General features: G+C 44.9%; 1 protein-coding gene across 1 annotated transcript in view; it reads left to right on the forward strand.

Annotated features, from left to right (window-relative positions):
- The window catches only part of BTBD10 (BTB domain containing 10), a 41,649-nt gene that overhangs the window by 1,850 nt on the left and 20,950 nt on the right, over window positions 1-18,849 (forward strand). The window contains exons 2-3 of the mRNA XM_018555423.1: window positions 4,747-4,751; window positions 9,968-10,114. Of these exons, the coding sequence (XP_018410925.1) occupies window positions 10,014-10,114 (101 nt within the window). The 5' untranslated portion in view covers window positions 4,747-4,751; window positions 9,968-10,013. The remainder of the gene's footprint in view (window positions 1-4,746; window positions 4,752-9,967; window positions 10,115-18,849) is intronic.

Below are 18,849 nucleotides of genomic sequence, written 5' to 3' on the forward strand. Positions count from 1 at the left end.
CTGCCTCTAGATAGGCAGAGCCAGCTGTCACTCACGCAGCTGGGCGGATCCCGGCACAATTGTCGGGATCCGCTTCAGCTGCGGCATCTCAGTATATAGGGAGCTACAGCTCGCGGTATACTGAGCCTAGGGTGACGGGAGGACGCTAGTTTGTGTCCTCCCGTTACCCTAAGGAGAACTATGGGGAAAATACTTAACCCCATAGTTCTCCTTTTAAAGTTTATAAATGACCAAAACAATGACGAGCACTGCACGATCTTTACTATGTTAAGAGACTTCTGAAGTGAGCTCTCTACATATTACAGGTTACATTTGCAGAACCATTTTTTATTTTTCGTAATTCAGCTTTATCGGGAAGAATACTTTAGACTTTGTCAGCTCTTTTACCATTAGACGGGATCAGTGGCCCATCACCTTGTTTTACTTGGGGCTTTTTTTTTTTTAGCTCTGTGACTATGTCAGGAAATAGGAAATGCCGCACAATGACAGGCAGGAAGAATGAGCTTCGGCTTTGTGAAGACCTGTTCGTATTTATTTTTGTTGCAGTATAGAAGAATTTTTACATTATTTGTTAGGAAAACAATCACAAGTTTAAAAGAGAACTTCAGATTGAATGATGATCTGAACATTGACCTCCAGTGAACTTTTTTTTTTTTTTTTCAAAAATCTTTATTGAAGTTTTATACGGGAACAGTTTTCTTCATAACAGAGCAAACTGAATAAGAAGGTGCAGAGAAGAATCAGAATATAGCACAGGGTAAAGGGAACCCGAAACAAATGTGTACACATCACAATCGGCATCAAGGGAAGGGTAGTAGATGCAAGCCCTTCTCTAATGTTGACATCTGTGAAAATAGGATTGGGTTGACCTCTGCGCTTCTGGGTCTTGGGCTAGTGTCATAGAAGGGAGTAATAAGGAAGTGAAAACACTGAAAAAAAGGTGTAGAGAGAAAGTTTCTCAAAGCACGAAGGAAACATCCTCAAGGTTCCCCCCCCCCCCGTTGGTCCAAATGTCCATCCCATTGATCCGTACAGAAACCGTTCAAGGCCTGCAGTAGGGATGCACTGATGCCGATTTTTCGGTATCGAGTACCAATATTTTTTTCCCCCCCTTTACTCGCTGATACCGAGTACCAGAGCTTCACTTGCCAAGGGGTGGGTCATTACATGCTGGCAACTTCCTGATTGGTTAGGAAGCCAGGCTCCCTAGCAACAAGTGAAACTGGCTTCCTAGCCAGTTAGGAAGCCTGGAGGCGGGTCATAACCCACCGCCTGGCATGCTGATTGCAAAGGAATCTGGCTCCATGCTCCCTCGGCGCTGCCGGCCAGAGGGAGATCTCCCTTTGACCGGAAGTTCTGCTATTGGAGCACTTGGTTAGTACTTGCCTAAATACTCAGTATCAGCACTGATAACGATACTAGTATCAATGCATCCCTAGTCTATAGTGGGTTGCCTCTGGACTCCCTGCATCCCATTAAGTCCAGATTCAAGGGAAGCAAAGACGGGGAAAGTGGTCCCAACATGCCCAAATACGTTCAAATTTGGCAAGTTTGTTACATTTGGTAAACATACGCTCTTCTATTTCATGAACATAGTCCATTTGTCTTATCCATTCCGATAAAGAGGGAGCTTGAGGTTCTTTCCAGTGTCTTGGAAGGACCTTGATGAACTTGAGTGCTCATTAAATATTACAGCGTGATGTTTTTTTTGTTGTTTTTTTTTTTCCTCGTTTCCTGGCTTTGTGATTGTTGGGTCACCACTCCTCTCCTCTTCAGTGAGTCACAGCAAAGCGTTTCGAAACCAGGAAAGTACCATTTGGATTTCCCGATGATGCATTAGAATAAACTGATGCCGTTTGATTAAGTGCCTTTTCACACGACGTCTGTTTTGTGTGCTGACCTGATCCGTACGCTCCTGCACTCAAAATGTATCCCAATGTGTTTTATGGGCTACAGTTCTCACGTGCGCAGTCCGTTCAGGTTACGACAGAAAAATACTGCATGTCACATTTTGTACGGTCAGGAAACGCAAACGCGCCAAAAACGCACTGCAGCTAACATACTGACAGCCCCACTCCAGCAAGTGAAAGCTTTCAAAACGCACTGCATCAGTAGCACCGCGTCTGCAGTTCCGGACCTGATCAGGACCTGAAACTCATGTGATCAGGGCCTAAGTCCTCAACTAGCTAAATGGCTCCCTAAAAAGGGTCTACTGCAGTCTGAGTTTTAAACCAAATGCTATCCAACGTCAATGCATATAAAATATTTTATTTGGGCGTTAGGAAATCAAATCTTAAATAAATGTAAAAATAATGCGGACTCACGTGCACAATTACCGCGTGCATCAGCTATAACAAAACCACCGTCATCGTATCTTTCTTCTAATTGTACATTTGTAGCTCTGTCTATTATAAATCTTAACATTTATACCGCTCATAAATATTTGGCTCCTCTTAAAATAACCAGCACAACGTAAATGGAGTGTCTATTGTTCATTTCAACTTTTGAACCCATACACCTACGGCTGTTTTTGTGTTTGATTCTATAGTCCATCAAACCCTGTTGAGGAATGGGTATTGTTTGTCCACCCCCAGGGGTATATTTATTCCTAGTGGTCAGTGATAAATTCCACATTGCATTTGATGCTCCTACAGCTGTGTAAAGATGATTTCAAAGGGATGTAAAGTCCACTTATTGAGTCTTGTACAAATTTTAATTATGTGGGTTGTATTTAAGTAGTAGCTTCTGCCCAGTCATACGCTTGCCAAATGCCGTTCTCGGGGTATCCCAATAGATGGAGCCGAGGAGCATCTGAAATTCCTGTGCTTCTCAGCTCCATCTAGTGGTGGGCATGCCCTGTGAATGCCATTCACTCTGCATGGGTGGAAGTTTTATAAATCAGCCTCACAGTAATCTCCAAGTTTGTGTCCCTCACCTAGCCGCCATTCCGATATTGGATAACGACAGTTATGTACTTAATGTAATTACATTACATAATCTATAAATTATAAGAAAGCTATGATGATGGTTTTGTAACAACTTATTCACATAATAACAGTTCACACTGGTCTGCATTACTTTGAAATGTTTATCATTTTAGATGTCCAAATGCCCTCAGAATATTTTGTCTGCGTTAAAGTAGTATTAAAGTCACATTTGTTATTACATATATCTGCTGCTAGCAAGCAAAAACCTTAAAATATAAAAAGTTGCCAAATAGGTAATTACTTACCTTAAACTCTGCCGCTCGCTCCCATCTGAAGATCTTCGAGCGGCCGTGCAGGATCACGGCGCATGCGCACTAGAGATCTTCGGCGGGGAGAAGAGGAGATACACAGTGTAAGTGAATGCACGCAGCTGGGAGCATGCATGTCGGACAGACTCCGTGGGACAGGAAGAGACAGCAGTCAGCACTGGATCAGAGACTGGCATCAGCGCTGGAGGGACTCCTGAAGACTACTGGAAAGAAGATGATGATGATCGGATCAAGAGGCATAATTTAAGGTAAGTCCTTGCAGCAGCATGGGGGGGGTGGGATGGGCTTTAAGGGCCTGTATACGTGAGTTTTGTTTGGCTGGTATGGGGAGAAAAGCACAATGTGAAGTAGTTTAATGCAGCTTAGATGGTCAACTACTGTACTAGTCAAATCCACATTTTAAAGAGCTCCGATGGAGCTGCTATTGCACGTCTACACAAGCTCCAATGTCCATATCACTCCGGAAGACTCTAGGGCTGATTTGGGTGGAAAATCGAATGGCCAGAAGAAACCTTTGCAAAAATTCGGAGGACATAAACTCTCTGCAGATGGTGTCCCTGGTGGCACTTGCACCCAAGTCTCAAGGGTGTTAAGAAGAACTCCAGGGAAAAAAAATAATCTTGACCCTTGCACTGGGGCTACCCCGGGACTGCAAGGGTTAAGTGCTCATTTTCATCTAGGAGCGAAAATAACCATTGTACTCGCCTGAACCTTGGATCTGGCAGGCTAAGCCTCTCCTCCTCTGCTCCAGCTATGGAATGTCGGAGTCATGTCTAATATGCTGTTTAGGACATGATGGCTCTCAGGATCCTTTAGACCGCTAAAGGAGGGTAGGAAAGCTGCAGGGACTGGTCTAAAAACCAGCCGGCTGCAAGGTTCAGGGGAGTATAACTTTGTTATTTTCGCACTGAACCCTTGAAGTGCGGGGGTAGCCTCATTGAAAGAGTTAAGATAATTTTTCCCCGGCTTCTTTAGCCATTGCCTTCAAACGGTTCCGCATAGAAAAATAAATTGATGGTTTTTAACCATTACCTAAGCTATCCAAAAACTGGACTTACTTTAAGCCAGTGGCCCTGTAAACGGCATGGATTGACGATACAAAGGCCTTCCCAGAAAACAAAAAAGACTTGATCCGACCTGTCTGTGCAGGAAAAAGATCGTAGAGTCTGGATTTGTGTCTTAATACAAAAAATATGAATTATTATTATTATAGAGGATTTATATAGCACACAGTTTGCGCAGCGCTTCACAATCTAAGAAAGATATTACAGTTACAATACTGGTCAAGACAAGATGGTAAGGAGGGCCCTGCCCGTGAGAGTTTACATTCAAATTGTGAGAGAAGAGTTTGTCTCTTTACTCATGCAGTTGTAGGCTTTGTAAAGGCTCAGGAATGTTTTGTACAGTAGATGGTCAATGACCAAGATACGTCTTGAGTAATTACAGTTGAAAGCATCAGTCAGGGATGCCTCTAATGCTGCGGTGACCAGGACAGGTGAGGTCCTTGATTAGGATTATTTGTCTGTACAGTGACTCTCAGGCAGGTTCAGACTGTTTTGCAGCTGCAATTGTAGACTCTAGAGCCAAGTGACCTACATAATTCTGTCTGTGGTCATACAGTGCAAGCACAGGTGGTGTTCCGGCGTTCTTTCGCTTCTGTGTGTAACTTATCGCCGTCGGTTTTCTTTGACTAGTGACCTTCTGTGCTAGTGAAATGTGAGGCCGGTAGTAGACGGGCGAATGACTCCTCAGCTCAGGGCAACCTGAGATCCGTTACCTAACCGCTTACTGGAGGCGGGCCTGAGCAGCGGCTGCAGAGACATTTGATTATGTAAACCCAAGGCCAGGACAGTGCAGGCCGTGCAATCCAAAGAGAAGTGTTAGCTGCCCATAAAGGTATTCCTTTTATTAATTGCTTTGTCGGGATAAACATTTTGGATAAAGCGGGGAAAGGTTTAAACCTCTGTCAGGTTTTAATTGCTGTCTGTGTCTCTGTTGCAGAGATTTTCACTCCCTTCCTATGTGGACACCAAGATAGGAAATGACACAGACCAGGGAAACCACAATAGCAACTCTTAATAAGCCATGTAAATAGTGTTGAGGTTTTATTATGTCTGTTTCTTTTGGGGGGATTCTGTGCGCTTCCTCCAGAACAGGAATTTATGCAAAATCTCCCTAACAGTGACAATTCTTTCCCTGTACCCAAATCTAACTTGGCTGTGACCATATAAGATCTAAGGCTGGGCACACACCTTACAACCATCGCAAGACTTTTGTCTTGCGATGGTTGTAAGGTACTTTAAAAAAACGTACGATCTGCCCATCTTGGACAGGCAGATCGTACTTGCGATGATCGCAAGCCGCGCCCCCCTGAGGGGCGGGCTTCCGATGACCACAATGCCGAGCGGGCAGTGTGCGCTTGCGCACACCGGCCCGTCCGGCTTTTATCTTACGAACATGCTACACACCCGCCCGAACATCGTACCATGCTCGGCGGGTTTTCGAACATGTTCGTAAGTTAAAAGTCGTGCGACCTTACAGTAGTAGAGGTCGCACGGCTTCCACACACCTTACGATGATCTACGATCGCGGGATTTCCCGCGATTATCGTACGATTATCGCAAGGTGTGTGGGGACCTTAAGGACTTCTCTGCTAGCTAAATCCACATAACGGTGATAGCTAACAGGTGAAGCAGCTGGCAGCTATTAGAATCCAGCTTGTATGGCTCATTGACTAGTCTTTGCATGAGACCTGCCAGACCATATAATTGTCACTCCGGTTGGTAGATCACTTGCTACATGTCTGATTCCATGGCAGCCCTTGAATTAATTGCGGTCCGCAGCTTTTGAAAGATCAGAGATACAGATTGACTGACAGCAGCTACTTCCTGCTCGGAGCCGAGATACCCAAAGCTGTGAGACTGTTCTAATGTAAATCTGCTTTGCTTGGGGTTATGTTTTGGTTAGTCTGATCAGTCTTGATAGTTTTGGTATGGTAATTATGGTTGCTGCTTGGGGAAGAATTTTTGTTTCAAGGACTGGAATAACCTGTCCATTTTTCTTCTATTGAATAATGCTCGTCCTTGGCACTGTATATGTCCCATCATTGGTTCCTCCTTGGAGAAGAAAGTTGTCCTCGCAGTTATTTGAGGACTTGAATAACTTGACTATTTTCTTGTGTTCGTCAATGTTCAGGCTCCAGACTTGGCTGGTGTTAGCTTTGGCACCAGATGCCGCTCAATCCTTGCTGGGCTTTCTACAGGCATTTATTTTGGCTTAGTGTTTTTATGTGGGGCCAGAAGTGTTTTAGACTAGAATAATTTGTTTCTGGTGTCTTATTTTCCTCATGTAAGGCTTTGTTTTTAAAGTCTGTACATTACGATGTTGTATTATTGGGTCCTGTTTACTAATACCACAACCTGAGCAGACTACTATATTTTCATCATGTTGTTAAGTGTCTGGACTATCCAGTCCAGGGAATAGTCTATTTGGCAGCAGTGCATTAAGTTAGATTTGTGCAGCGGGACTGTTTGTGCTCATAACAGGCCTTGAGAGAATAATTGTATTACCGGGAAGAAGAAATATATATTTATCCCGTTGTCTGAGCTTGCTTGCATTTGTCACAAGAATACAAAGAACTGGATTTTGCTATCCGAACAATCCTGTGCTGCACCACTTCTGATGGACCGAGCTAATGGAAGATGAGTTGCTTGGTAATCATTTCGCAGACTCCAATGTTCTATTTTAAAGTCTAGTCAAAGCAGACCTATAGTCGGCCTATTGTCAAACCTGTTTTCAATATTTAAGGCAAATACTTTATTAAAGAGCTGAGCCAGTGGCTTCTATATATTTAGTGAAGCGGAACTCTGTCCCACTTGCCTTAATCCATGGTGCTGTGATAGCTGGTATCCCAGTCCCCCAGTTTTCAGGGATAGCTTATGGACAGGTGCATCTAGCAGTGCCCACAACCCATCTTGATAATGTAGACCAGGTGTGGGCAACTGCGGCCCTTCAGCTCTTGCGGAAATACAAGTACCATGAGGCATTGCAAGGCTGACAGTTAACATACATGACTACCAGAGGCATAGGCATGTTGGGATTTGTAGTTAAAGCACAGCTGGAGGGCCGCAGTTGCCCACCACTGATGTAGACACAGAATTTTGGATCTACCATCCCTTTCTTTCCTGGTAACATAGGGCTATTCACATGATGCTCCAGTCCCGGGCCTTCTCTCTCTCTCTTCCTTGTTTACATAAGGCAGGGTCCTTCTTCAGGTGCCCACGTCACTGCCTGCTTAAGGTGAACACTTCCTATTGGCTGTCCTGCTGCAGGGTCCTCTTAGGATCCAAAAGAGGAGTGACATCAGTGTGAGGGGATTCTAGGGGACCGGACGGCATGGGCAGATCTGCAGCGCAGGATTAGTTGTCCCCCACACCTGGAAACGGCTGACAAGGGTCCCGGGCAGTTAGGGGAATATATTTAACTTTACAAGGTAAGGGAAAGGTAAGGTAAAAAGTCCACAAAACAAAAAACAGTAGAAAGGCATCATTTGCCATGATGCCTTTCTACTGTTTTACTGTTCAAAGCCCTTTTCGTGTGCACCTTGCTGTATAACTGGTGACAAATTGTTGAGTGCGTTTGTCATTTGCTTTGCTTCACAAAACGAAAAAGACATAAATACTTACCACTTTTTTGCTCTCTTTAAAGAGGTATCTGGCATGTCTGGATGATCGAATGCCCTCCCCTGCTGCATGCTGTGGTTCCTCCCACTAGTCTCTACTTCACTACAGAACACAATATGGAGGAGCACATGAGTCACTCCAGGTGACAGCGCCGGGCCAATTACTATTTCACTTAGGGAGTCCATAGCCCGGTTTTGGCTATGATTCCAGGGACTCATAGCTTTTTGCTGAACAGAGGGGAATAAGAGCAAAACAAAGTCTATGCCTTTCTTGAGGTCTACATTGAAGTGAACTTGTTGTTTGACCCTGCATAGGCAAAGCACAGGTTCACTTTACAGCCCCAAGAGCAGTGACAAGTCAGAAAAGCCGTTTCTGTACAGCCGTATGAGCTTGGGTTCACTTTGTTGGTACGCGGTCAGTTTAGATATGTTTGTGCTTGGCAGAATAGTTCTTTAACACCCTCCCTGCCGCTTGTTTGCTCAGAGCAACGATCGCTATTCAGGAAAGTTTGTAAACATGTTTTTCTAGGAACGTGTTGTAAAGTATTCTAAGAAGGTAACTGACTCTGGGCACACGAGTTCTCAGACAACACTGTGCTGACTTCTACATGGAACTGATCAGCTGTTGTTTCATGAATGGTATGCTTTCCTTTCCCCCCTTTTGGGTTGCCTCTTGATACGGCAGTTGTTTTTAAAATAAGCTGTTGGGTGAGTTTATACTGCGTGTGCCAAGTTCAGCTGAATAGAGCAAGTCGACAGTGTTTACAAGACAGGGGTATAATAACTCCTTGACGCAATGTTGATTTCAAAGCCCAACACTGGGCTGCTTTTTACATTTACATGGATTACGTGAATTTACATGCGTTAAATGTAGTACAAATACCTTCTTCTTCGCTCCCCCCTGGCAGCAGGCGCTCTCCTTTTGCTGTCTGATGCTTTTGTTACTGGGCAGGCCCTTGCCATCCTGTACAGTGCAGGACTGTTGGTCCTGCATTGTATGTTATAACGTCTGACAGCTGCAACTGGCCATGCAAAGTATGTACGGACTACTATGTAAATATAAAACTGTAAGACCTCATTCATACCATGGAACATGAAATGACATGTTTTAATGCAACACACTGAAACACGTTGCATAGTGAACCACTGAAACCCAGTGATGACATCACTGGATTTAAAATAAGATACACTATATTGCCAAAGGTATTGGGACGCCTCTACACGCACATGAACTTTACTGGCATCCCAATCTTAGTCCGTAGGTTTCAGTATTGGGTTGTCTCTGCCCTTTGCCACTATAACAGCTTCAACTCTTCTGGGAAGGCGTCCACAAGGTTCAGGAGTGTGTCTATGGGAATGTTGGACCGTTTGTGATGTCAGGTACCGATGTTGGACGAAAAGGCCGGGCTCACAGTCTCCACTCTAATTCATCCCAAAAGGTGTTCTATCGGTTTGAGGTCAGGACTCTGTGCAGGCCAGTCAAGTTCTTCCACCCCAAACTCCCCCATCCATGTCTTTATGGACCTTGCTTTGTGCACAGTCATGTTGGAACAGGAAGGGCCATCCCCAAACTGTTCCCACAAAGTTGGGAGCATGAAATTGTCCAAAATGTCTTGGTATGATGATGCCTTATGAGTTCCCTTCACTGGAACTAAGGGGCCAAGCCCAACCCCTAAAAAACAGTGTGCTTTTTTTTCTACAGAGGTGACCGGTTCACTTTCAGAGCACAGAGCTTACTGTCCGAGTACCTCAGAGATAAGCGAATCAGATAATTTTTCTGTTTGCCAATTTTAGTTTTAGGGTTGAAGTTTAGTTACTTCATCCGACAATGCCTGCTGCCTCTCCTGCTCAGCTTTCCACAGTGTAATTTGTCCAGCGCGGTGACTATTGACAATCCACTCGTATAGCCCACAAAGGTTGAGGGATGAAGGCTGTCTGGCTCAGGGTACTAGACCGATTTCTAACCGTGCGCTTGCTTTCATTTTGCACGTCCTCTTGTATTCTGATCACTATTCCTGTGTTTTATATAGGTCGTGTGTGCTTGTGGAGGAGTAATGTTAGGAAGATAGGAGTGGCATGGCCGGACGTTCTCATCCATACGACAGTAACTCCAGTGATCCAGAGAACTGGGATCGGAAATTGTGTAACAGACCTCGTAAACTTTACAAGCACTCAAGGTAGGTCCTGAAAAAACACCCTGTCTGATTATTTTATTTTTTTTTTTTCACGCCTATTTCCTCCCAGGTCTGTTGAGTGGGTGGCTGTGATAAGATTACAAATCATTTGTGTAACTTTCATTTACCGTTCATATAGTTAATTTTTAACTTTGCTTATGTGTTTGCGTTATTTCAGTTCTGTGGAAAATTCATTGTCCTATGCTATATCACTAAAATTTCATGTCACGCTACCCTGTTGCAGGCTAGGGCAGAACTCCAGGCAAACGTCTAGTTGGTTAATCAGTTTAAATACATACACGATATGGCCAAAAGATTGTGGATACCTGACTGTCACACTTCTATTGGACATCCTATTCCAAAACCATGGCCATTAATATGGAGTTTGGTGGACATTCAATTTCAAAACCATGGCAATAAATATGGCGTTTGGTAGACCTACCGTTCCAAAACCATGGCAGTGAATATGGAGTTTGGTGGACATTCCATTCCAAAGCCATGGCAATGAATATGGAGTTTGGGGGACATTCCAAAGCCATGGCAATGACTATGGAGTTTGGTAGACATACCGTTCCAAAACCATGGCAGTGAATATGGAGTTTGGTGGATATTCCATTCCAAAGCCATGGCAATGGCTATGGAGTTTGGAGGACATTCTGTTCCAAAGCCATGGCAATGAATATGGAGTTTGGTGGACATTCCATTCCAAAGCCATGGCAATGAATATGGAGTTTGGTGGACATTCTGTTCCAAAACCATGGCAATGAATATGGAGTTCGGTGGACATTTCATCCTAATAGCATGGCCATCAATATGGAATTGCCCTCCTTTTGGGCTGGAATTTGTTTCCAGCCCAAAAATAATTTTTAAGGTCGGGTACAAGGTTGAACGAGAAGACCTGACTTGCAGTTGGCTTACAAATTCATCCCTGAGGAGTTCAGTAGGGTGGAGGTCGGGACTCTGTGCCGGACACTCAAGTTCCTCCAGACCAACAGGTCACGTCTATATGGAGCTGGCTATGTACACGGGACAGTCATGGTGGAACAGAAATGGGTCTTCACCAAACTGTTACCACAAGCCTGGAAGAACACAGTTGTCTAAAATATCTTTGTATGCTGTGGTATTAACTGTACTCTGTGTTAAACACCTAGACTCCATCATTTTGGGGAAGGCCCACATACTCTTGACCACATAGTGTATCTGTTTCCTGTTTTACTTGCAAGAGAATTTGTAATGTTCTGTTCAACCAGTCCAGTGATTTAGAATCCTTTGTCACAGTTGCCTTATTTGCACAGGTAGTCACATTACCTTTTCTAGTTCAGTTTACTTCGAGCTTGTTCACTGGACAATGATTCGGCATAGTCAGTCCTATCCATTTGACAGAACGGTGATACAGGGTATCCCAAAGCTGAACTTGAAAGTAGTAAAATAGTCTTCCTTGCGGTACAGCGTGGTAGAGGTGCGACAATCACTCCAGTGGCTGAAAACAATGTTGGGTAAAACCACAAACCTATTTGTATTTCAGCTGTGTATTTAGATGTTTCCCTAGAGTTCAACATGACCACAAGGTACACTCTAGGTTCTGTAAAATGAGAATTTTAATGTGAATCAACTACTAAAACAATGATGAATAAACTTGCATTGTGGAGTCATATACAATAAGCCCCAGGAGTCGCTGATTATGTGCGGTATGCAAATACTGACTTTGCCCCAAGTCGGAATTGAATAGTCAGATTTCATGGTTTTTTATGGGCTTCTCCCATGTAGCTGAGGGACCCATTTTGCATTGAGAGATGTGGGGGGCTTGGATATTGCAAACCTTGTCCTGGGTAGGTGAGCACTGTGAAGCAGACTTTTGATTAGTGGAAGGGATATATCTGCTTGCTTTAAATTTTTCTCATGACTAGTTCCTTTAAAATAATATTTTATAGATCAGTAAATATCAGAATCGGAGATAAACAACAAAGGAAGTATAGTGCCAATAGATCTCTTCAAACACACAGTTGGTTTTTGTTTGTAGTCCAATGATCCCATAGACCCGAGGTAGCCAATCTTTAGCCCCCCCAGCTGTGGTGAAACTACAAATCCCATAAGGCAGTGCAAGACTTTGACAGCCACAGGCTTGATTCCCAGAGGCAGATACATGAGGGGATTTGCAGTGTTAACACAGCTGGATGGCTGACATTTGACTACCTCTGCCTCAGATGAACTACCGGCTTGTCAAATATTGAGAAATGAGCTTGAAAAGCACAGTTGAGTTAATGTCAAATCTCGGTCTTTGCACAAGCGAGGGGACTTTGCATTCATAGTCAGCCGTGTGATTTTTACTCTCTTCACATTTAGTGACCTTTACAGGAAAATCTATACTGGTTGGCACTGGCCGGTCAGAGGTTTGAGAGAGGGAAAGGTGGCGAAGGACAAGTTCTTTCAAGCCCCGCTGTCCTTAATGTGTAACTTGTATGGTACATTCCTGCTTACTGAACTGTGATCAATACAGCTTTCCAAGAATATGCATGCTGGCTGCTTTATCGCTATATGTGACATAAAACCCTTGTGTTTTGCATTTCTATTATGTTATTTTTTTCCATGAGATAGGACTGTAGTTAAAGTAGAACAATGGAGTTAAGGCTTTTCCCCATAGTTCTCCTTAGGGTAACGTGAGGACACAAACTAGCGTCCTCCCGTCACCCTAGGCTCAGTATACCACAAGCTGTAGCTTGCGGTATACTGAGACGCCGCGGCTGAAGCGGATCCTGACAATTATGTCTGGATCCGCCCAGCTGCGTGACTGACAGCTGGCTCTGCCTATCTAGAGGCAGAGCCAGCTGTACCCGCCCCCTCCCCATCCGTTCCGCCAGTCAGCGCTGGCGGATCGGAGCGGGGAGGGGGGAATCCAGCCCCTCCCCTGTCACGGCAGAGAGCCGTGACAGGATCGAGAAGTGAGCGAACGCCGGTATGTGTTCACTCACCTCCCGATCTACTGAGCCGACCTGTGACAGTCTCATTGTCACAGATCGGCTAGAACTATGAGGTGAGTAGTGAGGTGAGAAAAACACTCACCTCATAGTTGTCCTTTTAAAGCGACCTATACCCCAATGTGATTCATAAAATAAATCAGTGTATCTGGAAAACGACGTAAACAAACTCTTTATAACTGTGGCAAAGTTAACCTGTGAGGTACTTTTTAGACGGGCTGACTGATCAGGTCAGGGTATTGGCTTTTCAGGGTGCTCTGATCAGAAGCCCAAATTAAGTCTATGGACATGCACCACCTGACTCCATCCAGGTCCGGAAAAACTAAATGGAACAGAGGTCATATTGGTGGACCTGAAAGGGATTGATTGTGGGTAATAGGATGTAAACGGATGTCCCCTTACATGTAACTTCCCGTAGACCTAACATGGGTCCGGTAAAGTTCAGTTTTTAAAGCTGGATGGACACGGTCTCAAAGGTGACAACCGTTCCGAACTGCTCCGGGCAGCAGGAGATCTGTGCCAGCTTCCCTGCTGATTAGAACTGACAAATGTGTGAAAGGGACCTTCGCATAAAGTCTTGCTGTGACTCCTATCACTGTCCCCTTCTCTGTACGCTGAACCATCTTTTATACCGTCCAAAGCCTGCGTCCTCTTAGTGGTGTTACCTGTTAGGTTCCTGATATTGTCCTGCAAGTCTGGAGCTGAGACTGTCACTACATTGTATTAGTGACACTAAACTCAGGCGATAAATCTTAAAAAATCCATTCAAGTCCCTTAACTATTAACAAGGGGGGGAATTAAAATCTGGAGCAGTTGCCCATGGCTACCAATCAGCTTCTCTCAGTTTGTTCAGTTAAGATTTGAAAAAGAAAGATGATTGGTTGCTGTGCAAAGCTGCTCCAGATTTTGTCTGCTACACTTTTGATAAATTCTCCTCAATGTATCTTATTTGTGTATCACTCGGCTGTAGATCCTCCAATCATCTCTGACACTGTCCTTCCTTCTGGAGGGGGGCTATGTCTGTTCCCCATGGTCCCTGTGTGTGTTGTAAAGTAGTCACCGCTCCAAGCTCGGCCCGGGATGGACTACAGTCTCAATGCAAATTAGTAAACTAAACATGAGATTGTAGTCCATCCCGGGAGTGAGCTTGGAGCGGTGACTACTTTACAACACACACAGGGACCATGAGGAACAAAAGTAGCCTCCCTCCAGAAGGAAGGACCATGTCGGCACCAATTCAGAGAGGATTTGAGGATCTACAGCCGAGTGATACACAAATCAGAGACGTTGCTAATAGTTCAGGGACTTGAATGGATTTTTAAGATTTAACTCCGGAGTTTAGTGTCACTATCAGTGTCTGAATATTTGCACTCTGCAAATCTAAAGGATTGCATTTGGATATAAGGCATGGTGCAGATCTGTGCGTGAGCCTGAAACGGTCATAGTTTACCAACGCAGTTTTCTGACTTTTTTTTTTTTTTTCTTACTGTTGGTCTGGAGCGAAATTTGGGGATGTCCCTTCTGTTACCCTTTCAACTCCTAAGCTTCCAAAAAGCAAATCCGTGCTTGTTAGCAGCTGCTGGTACCCGAACACAGCGGGATGTGAGCTGGATCTGTGTTCTGCTGGAACCACTTTGTCCATTTGCACTGTGGTCACATCCTGTTCACCCAGGGTGGTTTATAATCCATTTAGTACAGGAGTGGATGAATCAATATGGAATTCAGGGGCCAGTCTGTCCTATCCAGGAGCCAGCAGGACCTCAAGCCTCAAACGTTGGGTGCCAGCTGTAAATTTTAAAGTGTATTTCCACTTTTGCAATCAAATTTGAGGAAACCCCTCTATATGTGTATATATATAGGGTTAGCGACCTGGCTCCTGGGATTTGTCCAGCCCTGGTTTGGTAAGAGGATGATTAGTTCTTGGAGAGTAGGCGCTGTGTTATACAGATGTGTTCAGCCCATTAGAGGATTACAGCTGGCGACATGTTTAGCAATGAAGATAATTTCATTTAGAATTACAGCTGGACTCGGCATAAATGTTAAATTGCCTGTTGCGCATACATTGTCCTGCATTAGTATGTGCAATTACATTACACTCTGCCTTAGTAATTTGATATTGTGTGGTGTGTATGTATATAATCTAATATGTGTTACAATATTGAAACATAAGTTACAAGCTGGATTTATTTGCATTTATAAGTGATGCTTGTGCACGGTTTTGTTGCAGTTTGAATTTTGTATTCCTGAAACTTCCATGGTGGTTGCTGACTTAAAGGAGAACTATGAGGGGGGGGGGTGCTTTTCACTCACCTCATAGTTCTAGCCGACCTGTGACAATGAGACTGTCGCAGGTCGGCTCAGTAGATCGAAAGGTGAGCCAACACATACAGGCGTTCGCTCACCTCTCTATCCTGTCACAGCTCTCTGCCGTGACAGGGGAGGGGCTGGATGTTTGCTTAGCATATTGCATCATTTTGTTGCCCACTGCTTAAAAACCAATATATAGGTTGTGTGTACATTGGTCAATACCGCTCAGTAGGGATGCACCGATACCGGTATTTCGGTATAGATAGCGTACCGATATTTTTTTTCTGGTACTCGCCGATACAGCAAGTCCCATAAGGAAGCCAGGCAGCGTGTAAAGACTCGCCACCCAGCTTCTCTATTAGCAGGGAAGCTGTCCTCATGCTTCTCGTCACTAGGTGACGAGAAAGCATGGAGCCGGCTTTCTGGCAAATCGGGAAGCTGGGTGCCGTTTAATGACGTGGCTTCCTGATGAGCCAGGAAGCAGGCTTCCTGCTCCCTCATCATGAGGTGGCGAGAGAGCATGGAGCCAGCTTCTCGGCCAATCAGGAAGCCGGGCAGCGTGTAATGGCTCGCTGCCCGGCTTCCTGATACCTGAGGTATCGGGTTAGGCATCTGAGAAATCTTAAATGGGTGGCCCTGCTGCTTCACCAAATGTCCATTTGAGTAATTAAAGCCAGAATGAAAATTTTCAGCCGAACAATGACTGCAACCAATCAGCTTCAGTCTCTATTCATGAAATTGAATCGTAGCGGGCGTCTGCTGTCACAATACAGTAGCCCCAGCGGGAGATTTGTCCGTGCATACTGTTAAGGCTGAATGAAATAATCTATTGGTGTATAGCCAGCTTAAAATTACATTCTGTGCTGAGGTTTGTGATCTTGTCCATTGGGATATGTGATGGGGGGTTATCATGTGTTACTGATCAGCAGGTTTGATTGTTGCTTGATCTTTTGCAATTGCTGTATTGGCCCTTTTGGAAAATGTGAGCTGGGATATGGGAGACGGACTACAGCTGGGGTAGGCAAACTCTGCCCTCCAGCTGTGGCAAAACTACAAATCCAATTATGCCTCTGGGAGTCATGCCTGTGCTTTTTCAAAATCTGACAATGCCTCATGGGTCTTGTAGTTCCACAACAGGTGGAGTGCTGAAGTTGCCTACCTAGCTTGCCTTTTGCTCTATGTGTATGGGTAATATAGAAAGAACAAGGTTGACGTTACAAGTGGCAGAGTTACGGTTTCTCTGCAGGGACACTAATGAAAAACTTTCATGTTTACAGTTTAAGCTTCCAAAGGATTTGTAATTCCTCCTGGGTATACTTGTGGGTGTGTCCACCATTGCTATTGGCAGTATCGCTCTGCTACTTCCTGTTTATCCTTTTTTTTTTTTTTTTTATTGCTTCTTGGGTTCACTCCCTGCTCACTGGACGGTGATGCTTGTTAAATGTCCAATGATTAGGCTTGATGCAAAGGAGAAGCCACAATGCTGAACTAGAAAGGCGAATTGCTAATCGAGGAAAGAACTACACTATATTGCCGAAAGTATTGGGACGCCGGCCTTGACACGCACATGAACTCTAATGACATCCCAGTCTTAGTCCGTAGTGTTCAGTATTGGGTTGGCTCCGCCCTCTAATGACATCCCAGTCTTAGTCCGTAGGGTTCAGCATTGGGTTGGCTCCGCCCTCTAATGACATCCCAGTCTTAGTCCGTAGGGTTCAGTATTGGGTTGGCTCCGCCCTTTGCCGCTATAACAGCTTCAACTCTTCTGGGAAGGCGTCTTTAAATCCTCATGTCTTCTCATGCTGGGCAGAACTTCTGTTTTGCAGCAAATGCCTTGTCTCTGAAATGGATACATGGTGTCTGTGTGAAGGTTCACAACCTGAGCCAGCACTACAGGAAGAGGCACTCAGCTGCAAAGGGAAGTTCTCCCCAAGCATGAGAAGAGATACAGATTTAAAAGGAAGAGCAGCAAAGAGAAGGGAAACTACCATGGATTACAGTAAGGCGCACATTACAGTATTGGTTTATGTTAAAAAATCTGAGGGTTTAATGTCACTGAAGAGTTCCCTTCACTGGAACTAGGGGGCGGAGCCCAACCCCTGAAAATAAACCCCACCCCCCATAATCTCCCCTCCACCAAACTTTACACTTGGCACAATGCAGTCAGGCAAGTACCGTTCTCCTGGCAACCGCCAAACCCAGACACGTCCATCGGATTGCCAGACAGAGAAGCGTGATTGGTCACTCCAGAGAACACGTCTCCACTTCTCTAGAGTCCAGTGGCGGCGTGCTTTACACCGCGGCATCCCGCGCTTTGCATTGCACCCGATGATGCAGCTGCTCGGCCATGGAAAACCATTCCATGAAGCTCTCTACGCACTGTTGTTGTGCCAATCTGACGGCCGCATGGAGTTTGGAGGTCTGTAGCTATGGACTCTGCAGACAGTTGGCGACTTCTGCGCACTGTGCGCTTCAGCATGTGCTGACCCCGCTCTGTTATTTTACGTGGCCGACCACTTCCTGGCTGAGTTGCTGTTGTTCCCAGTTGCTTCCACTTTCTTATAATACCACCGGTGACCGCGGCGGAATATTTAGTAGCAAGGAAATGTCACTGAACACCTGAATCCAATGATTTGGAGGGACGTCCCAATACTTTTGGCAATATAGTGTATGTCTACTGCAGGGATAGGCAACCTCGACACTCCAGCTGTTGTGGAACTACAAATCCCATGAGACGTTGCAAGACTCTTGACAGCCCCAGTCATGATACCCAGAGGCTGAGGCTTAATGGGATTTGTAGTTTCAGCACAGCTGGAGTGGCCCGTTTGAAGCGAAGCAGTGAATGGCCAGCTTTAGTCGAGAGATTTACATTAAACCGGATGGAGTTGAACCAGGCGCATGCAAGAGGGCAGACAGGCCAATAACATTCTAGTAGGATTTAGTCTCCCGGCTGGCCTGGATATGCTGTATAACGAGGTGGGGGGCAACTCCGGCTCTCCAGCTGTGCTTTATCGGCACATACAGCAGTACAAACCTGGCTGAGATTCTAACTCTTCCCTAAGCGATTGTGGGGGGGGGGCAGTTTTACTGCGGCCATACAATTTTGCTTGATGAATAGTTTCCACCTTTTTGTCTCCTAAAAAAAATCTCCACCTAGATCTGAAGATAAACTTCCATAATTATATTCTTGAAATATTGTCTTAAACATGGCAGGAAAGTAATCCACGGTTTCAGAATAGTGTTTTATGGAATGTGTTTCATTGTAGATAAGCAGACATTGTGGGTTCACGTATGTCAGACATGCGCCCTGCGTTTTATAGCCCATAGTGGTGCGTACAAATGAGCATGCAGCCGGCGTTCCTTATGAATGCGTCAGCCTTCCTGAATGACACGGATTAAAGTCATTCTTTCGAGTAATTTGCAGCAGCCGCGTTAGCCGATCCCACAAGTTCTACT

The sequence above is a fragment of the Nanorana parkeri genome, unplaced genomic scaffold (assembly GCF_000935625.1).
Source record: "Nanorana parkeri isolate BGI_ZX_2015 unplaced genomic scaffold, ASM93562v1 scaffold10, whole genome shotgun sequence".
NCBI lineage: Eukaryota > Metazoa > Chordata > Amphibia > Anura > Dicroglossidae > Nanorana > Nanorana parkeri.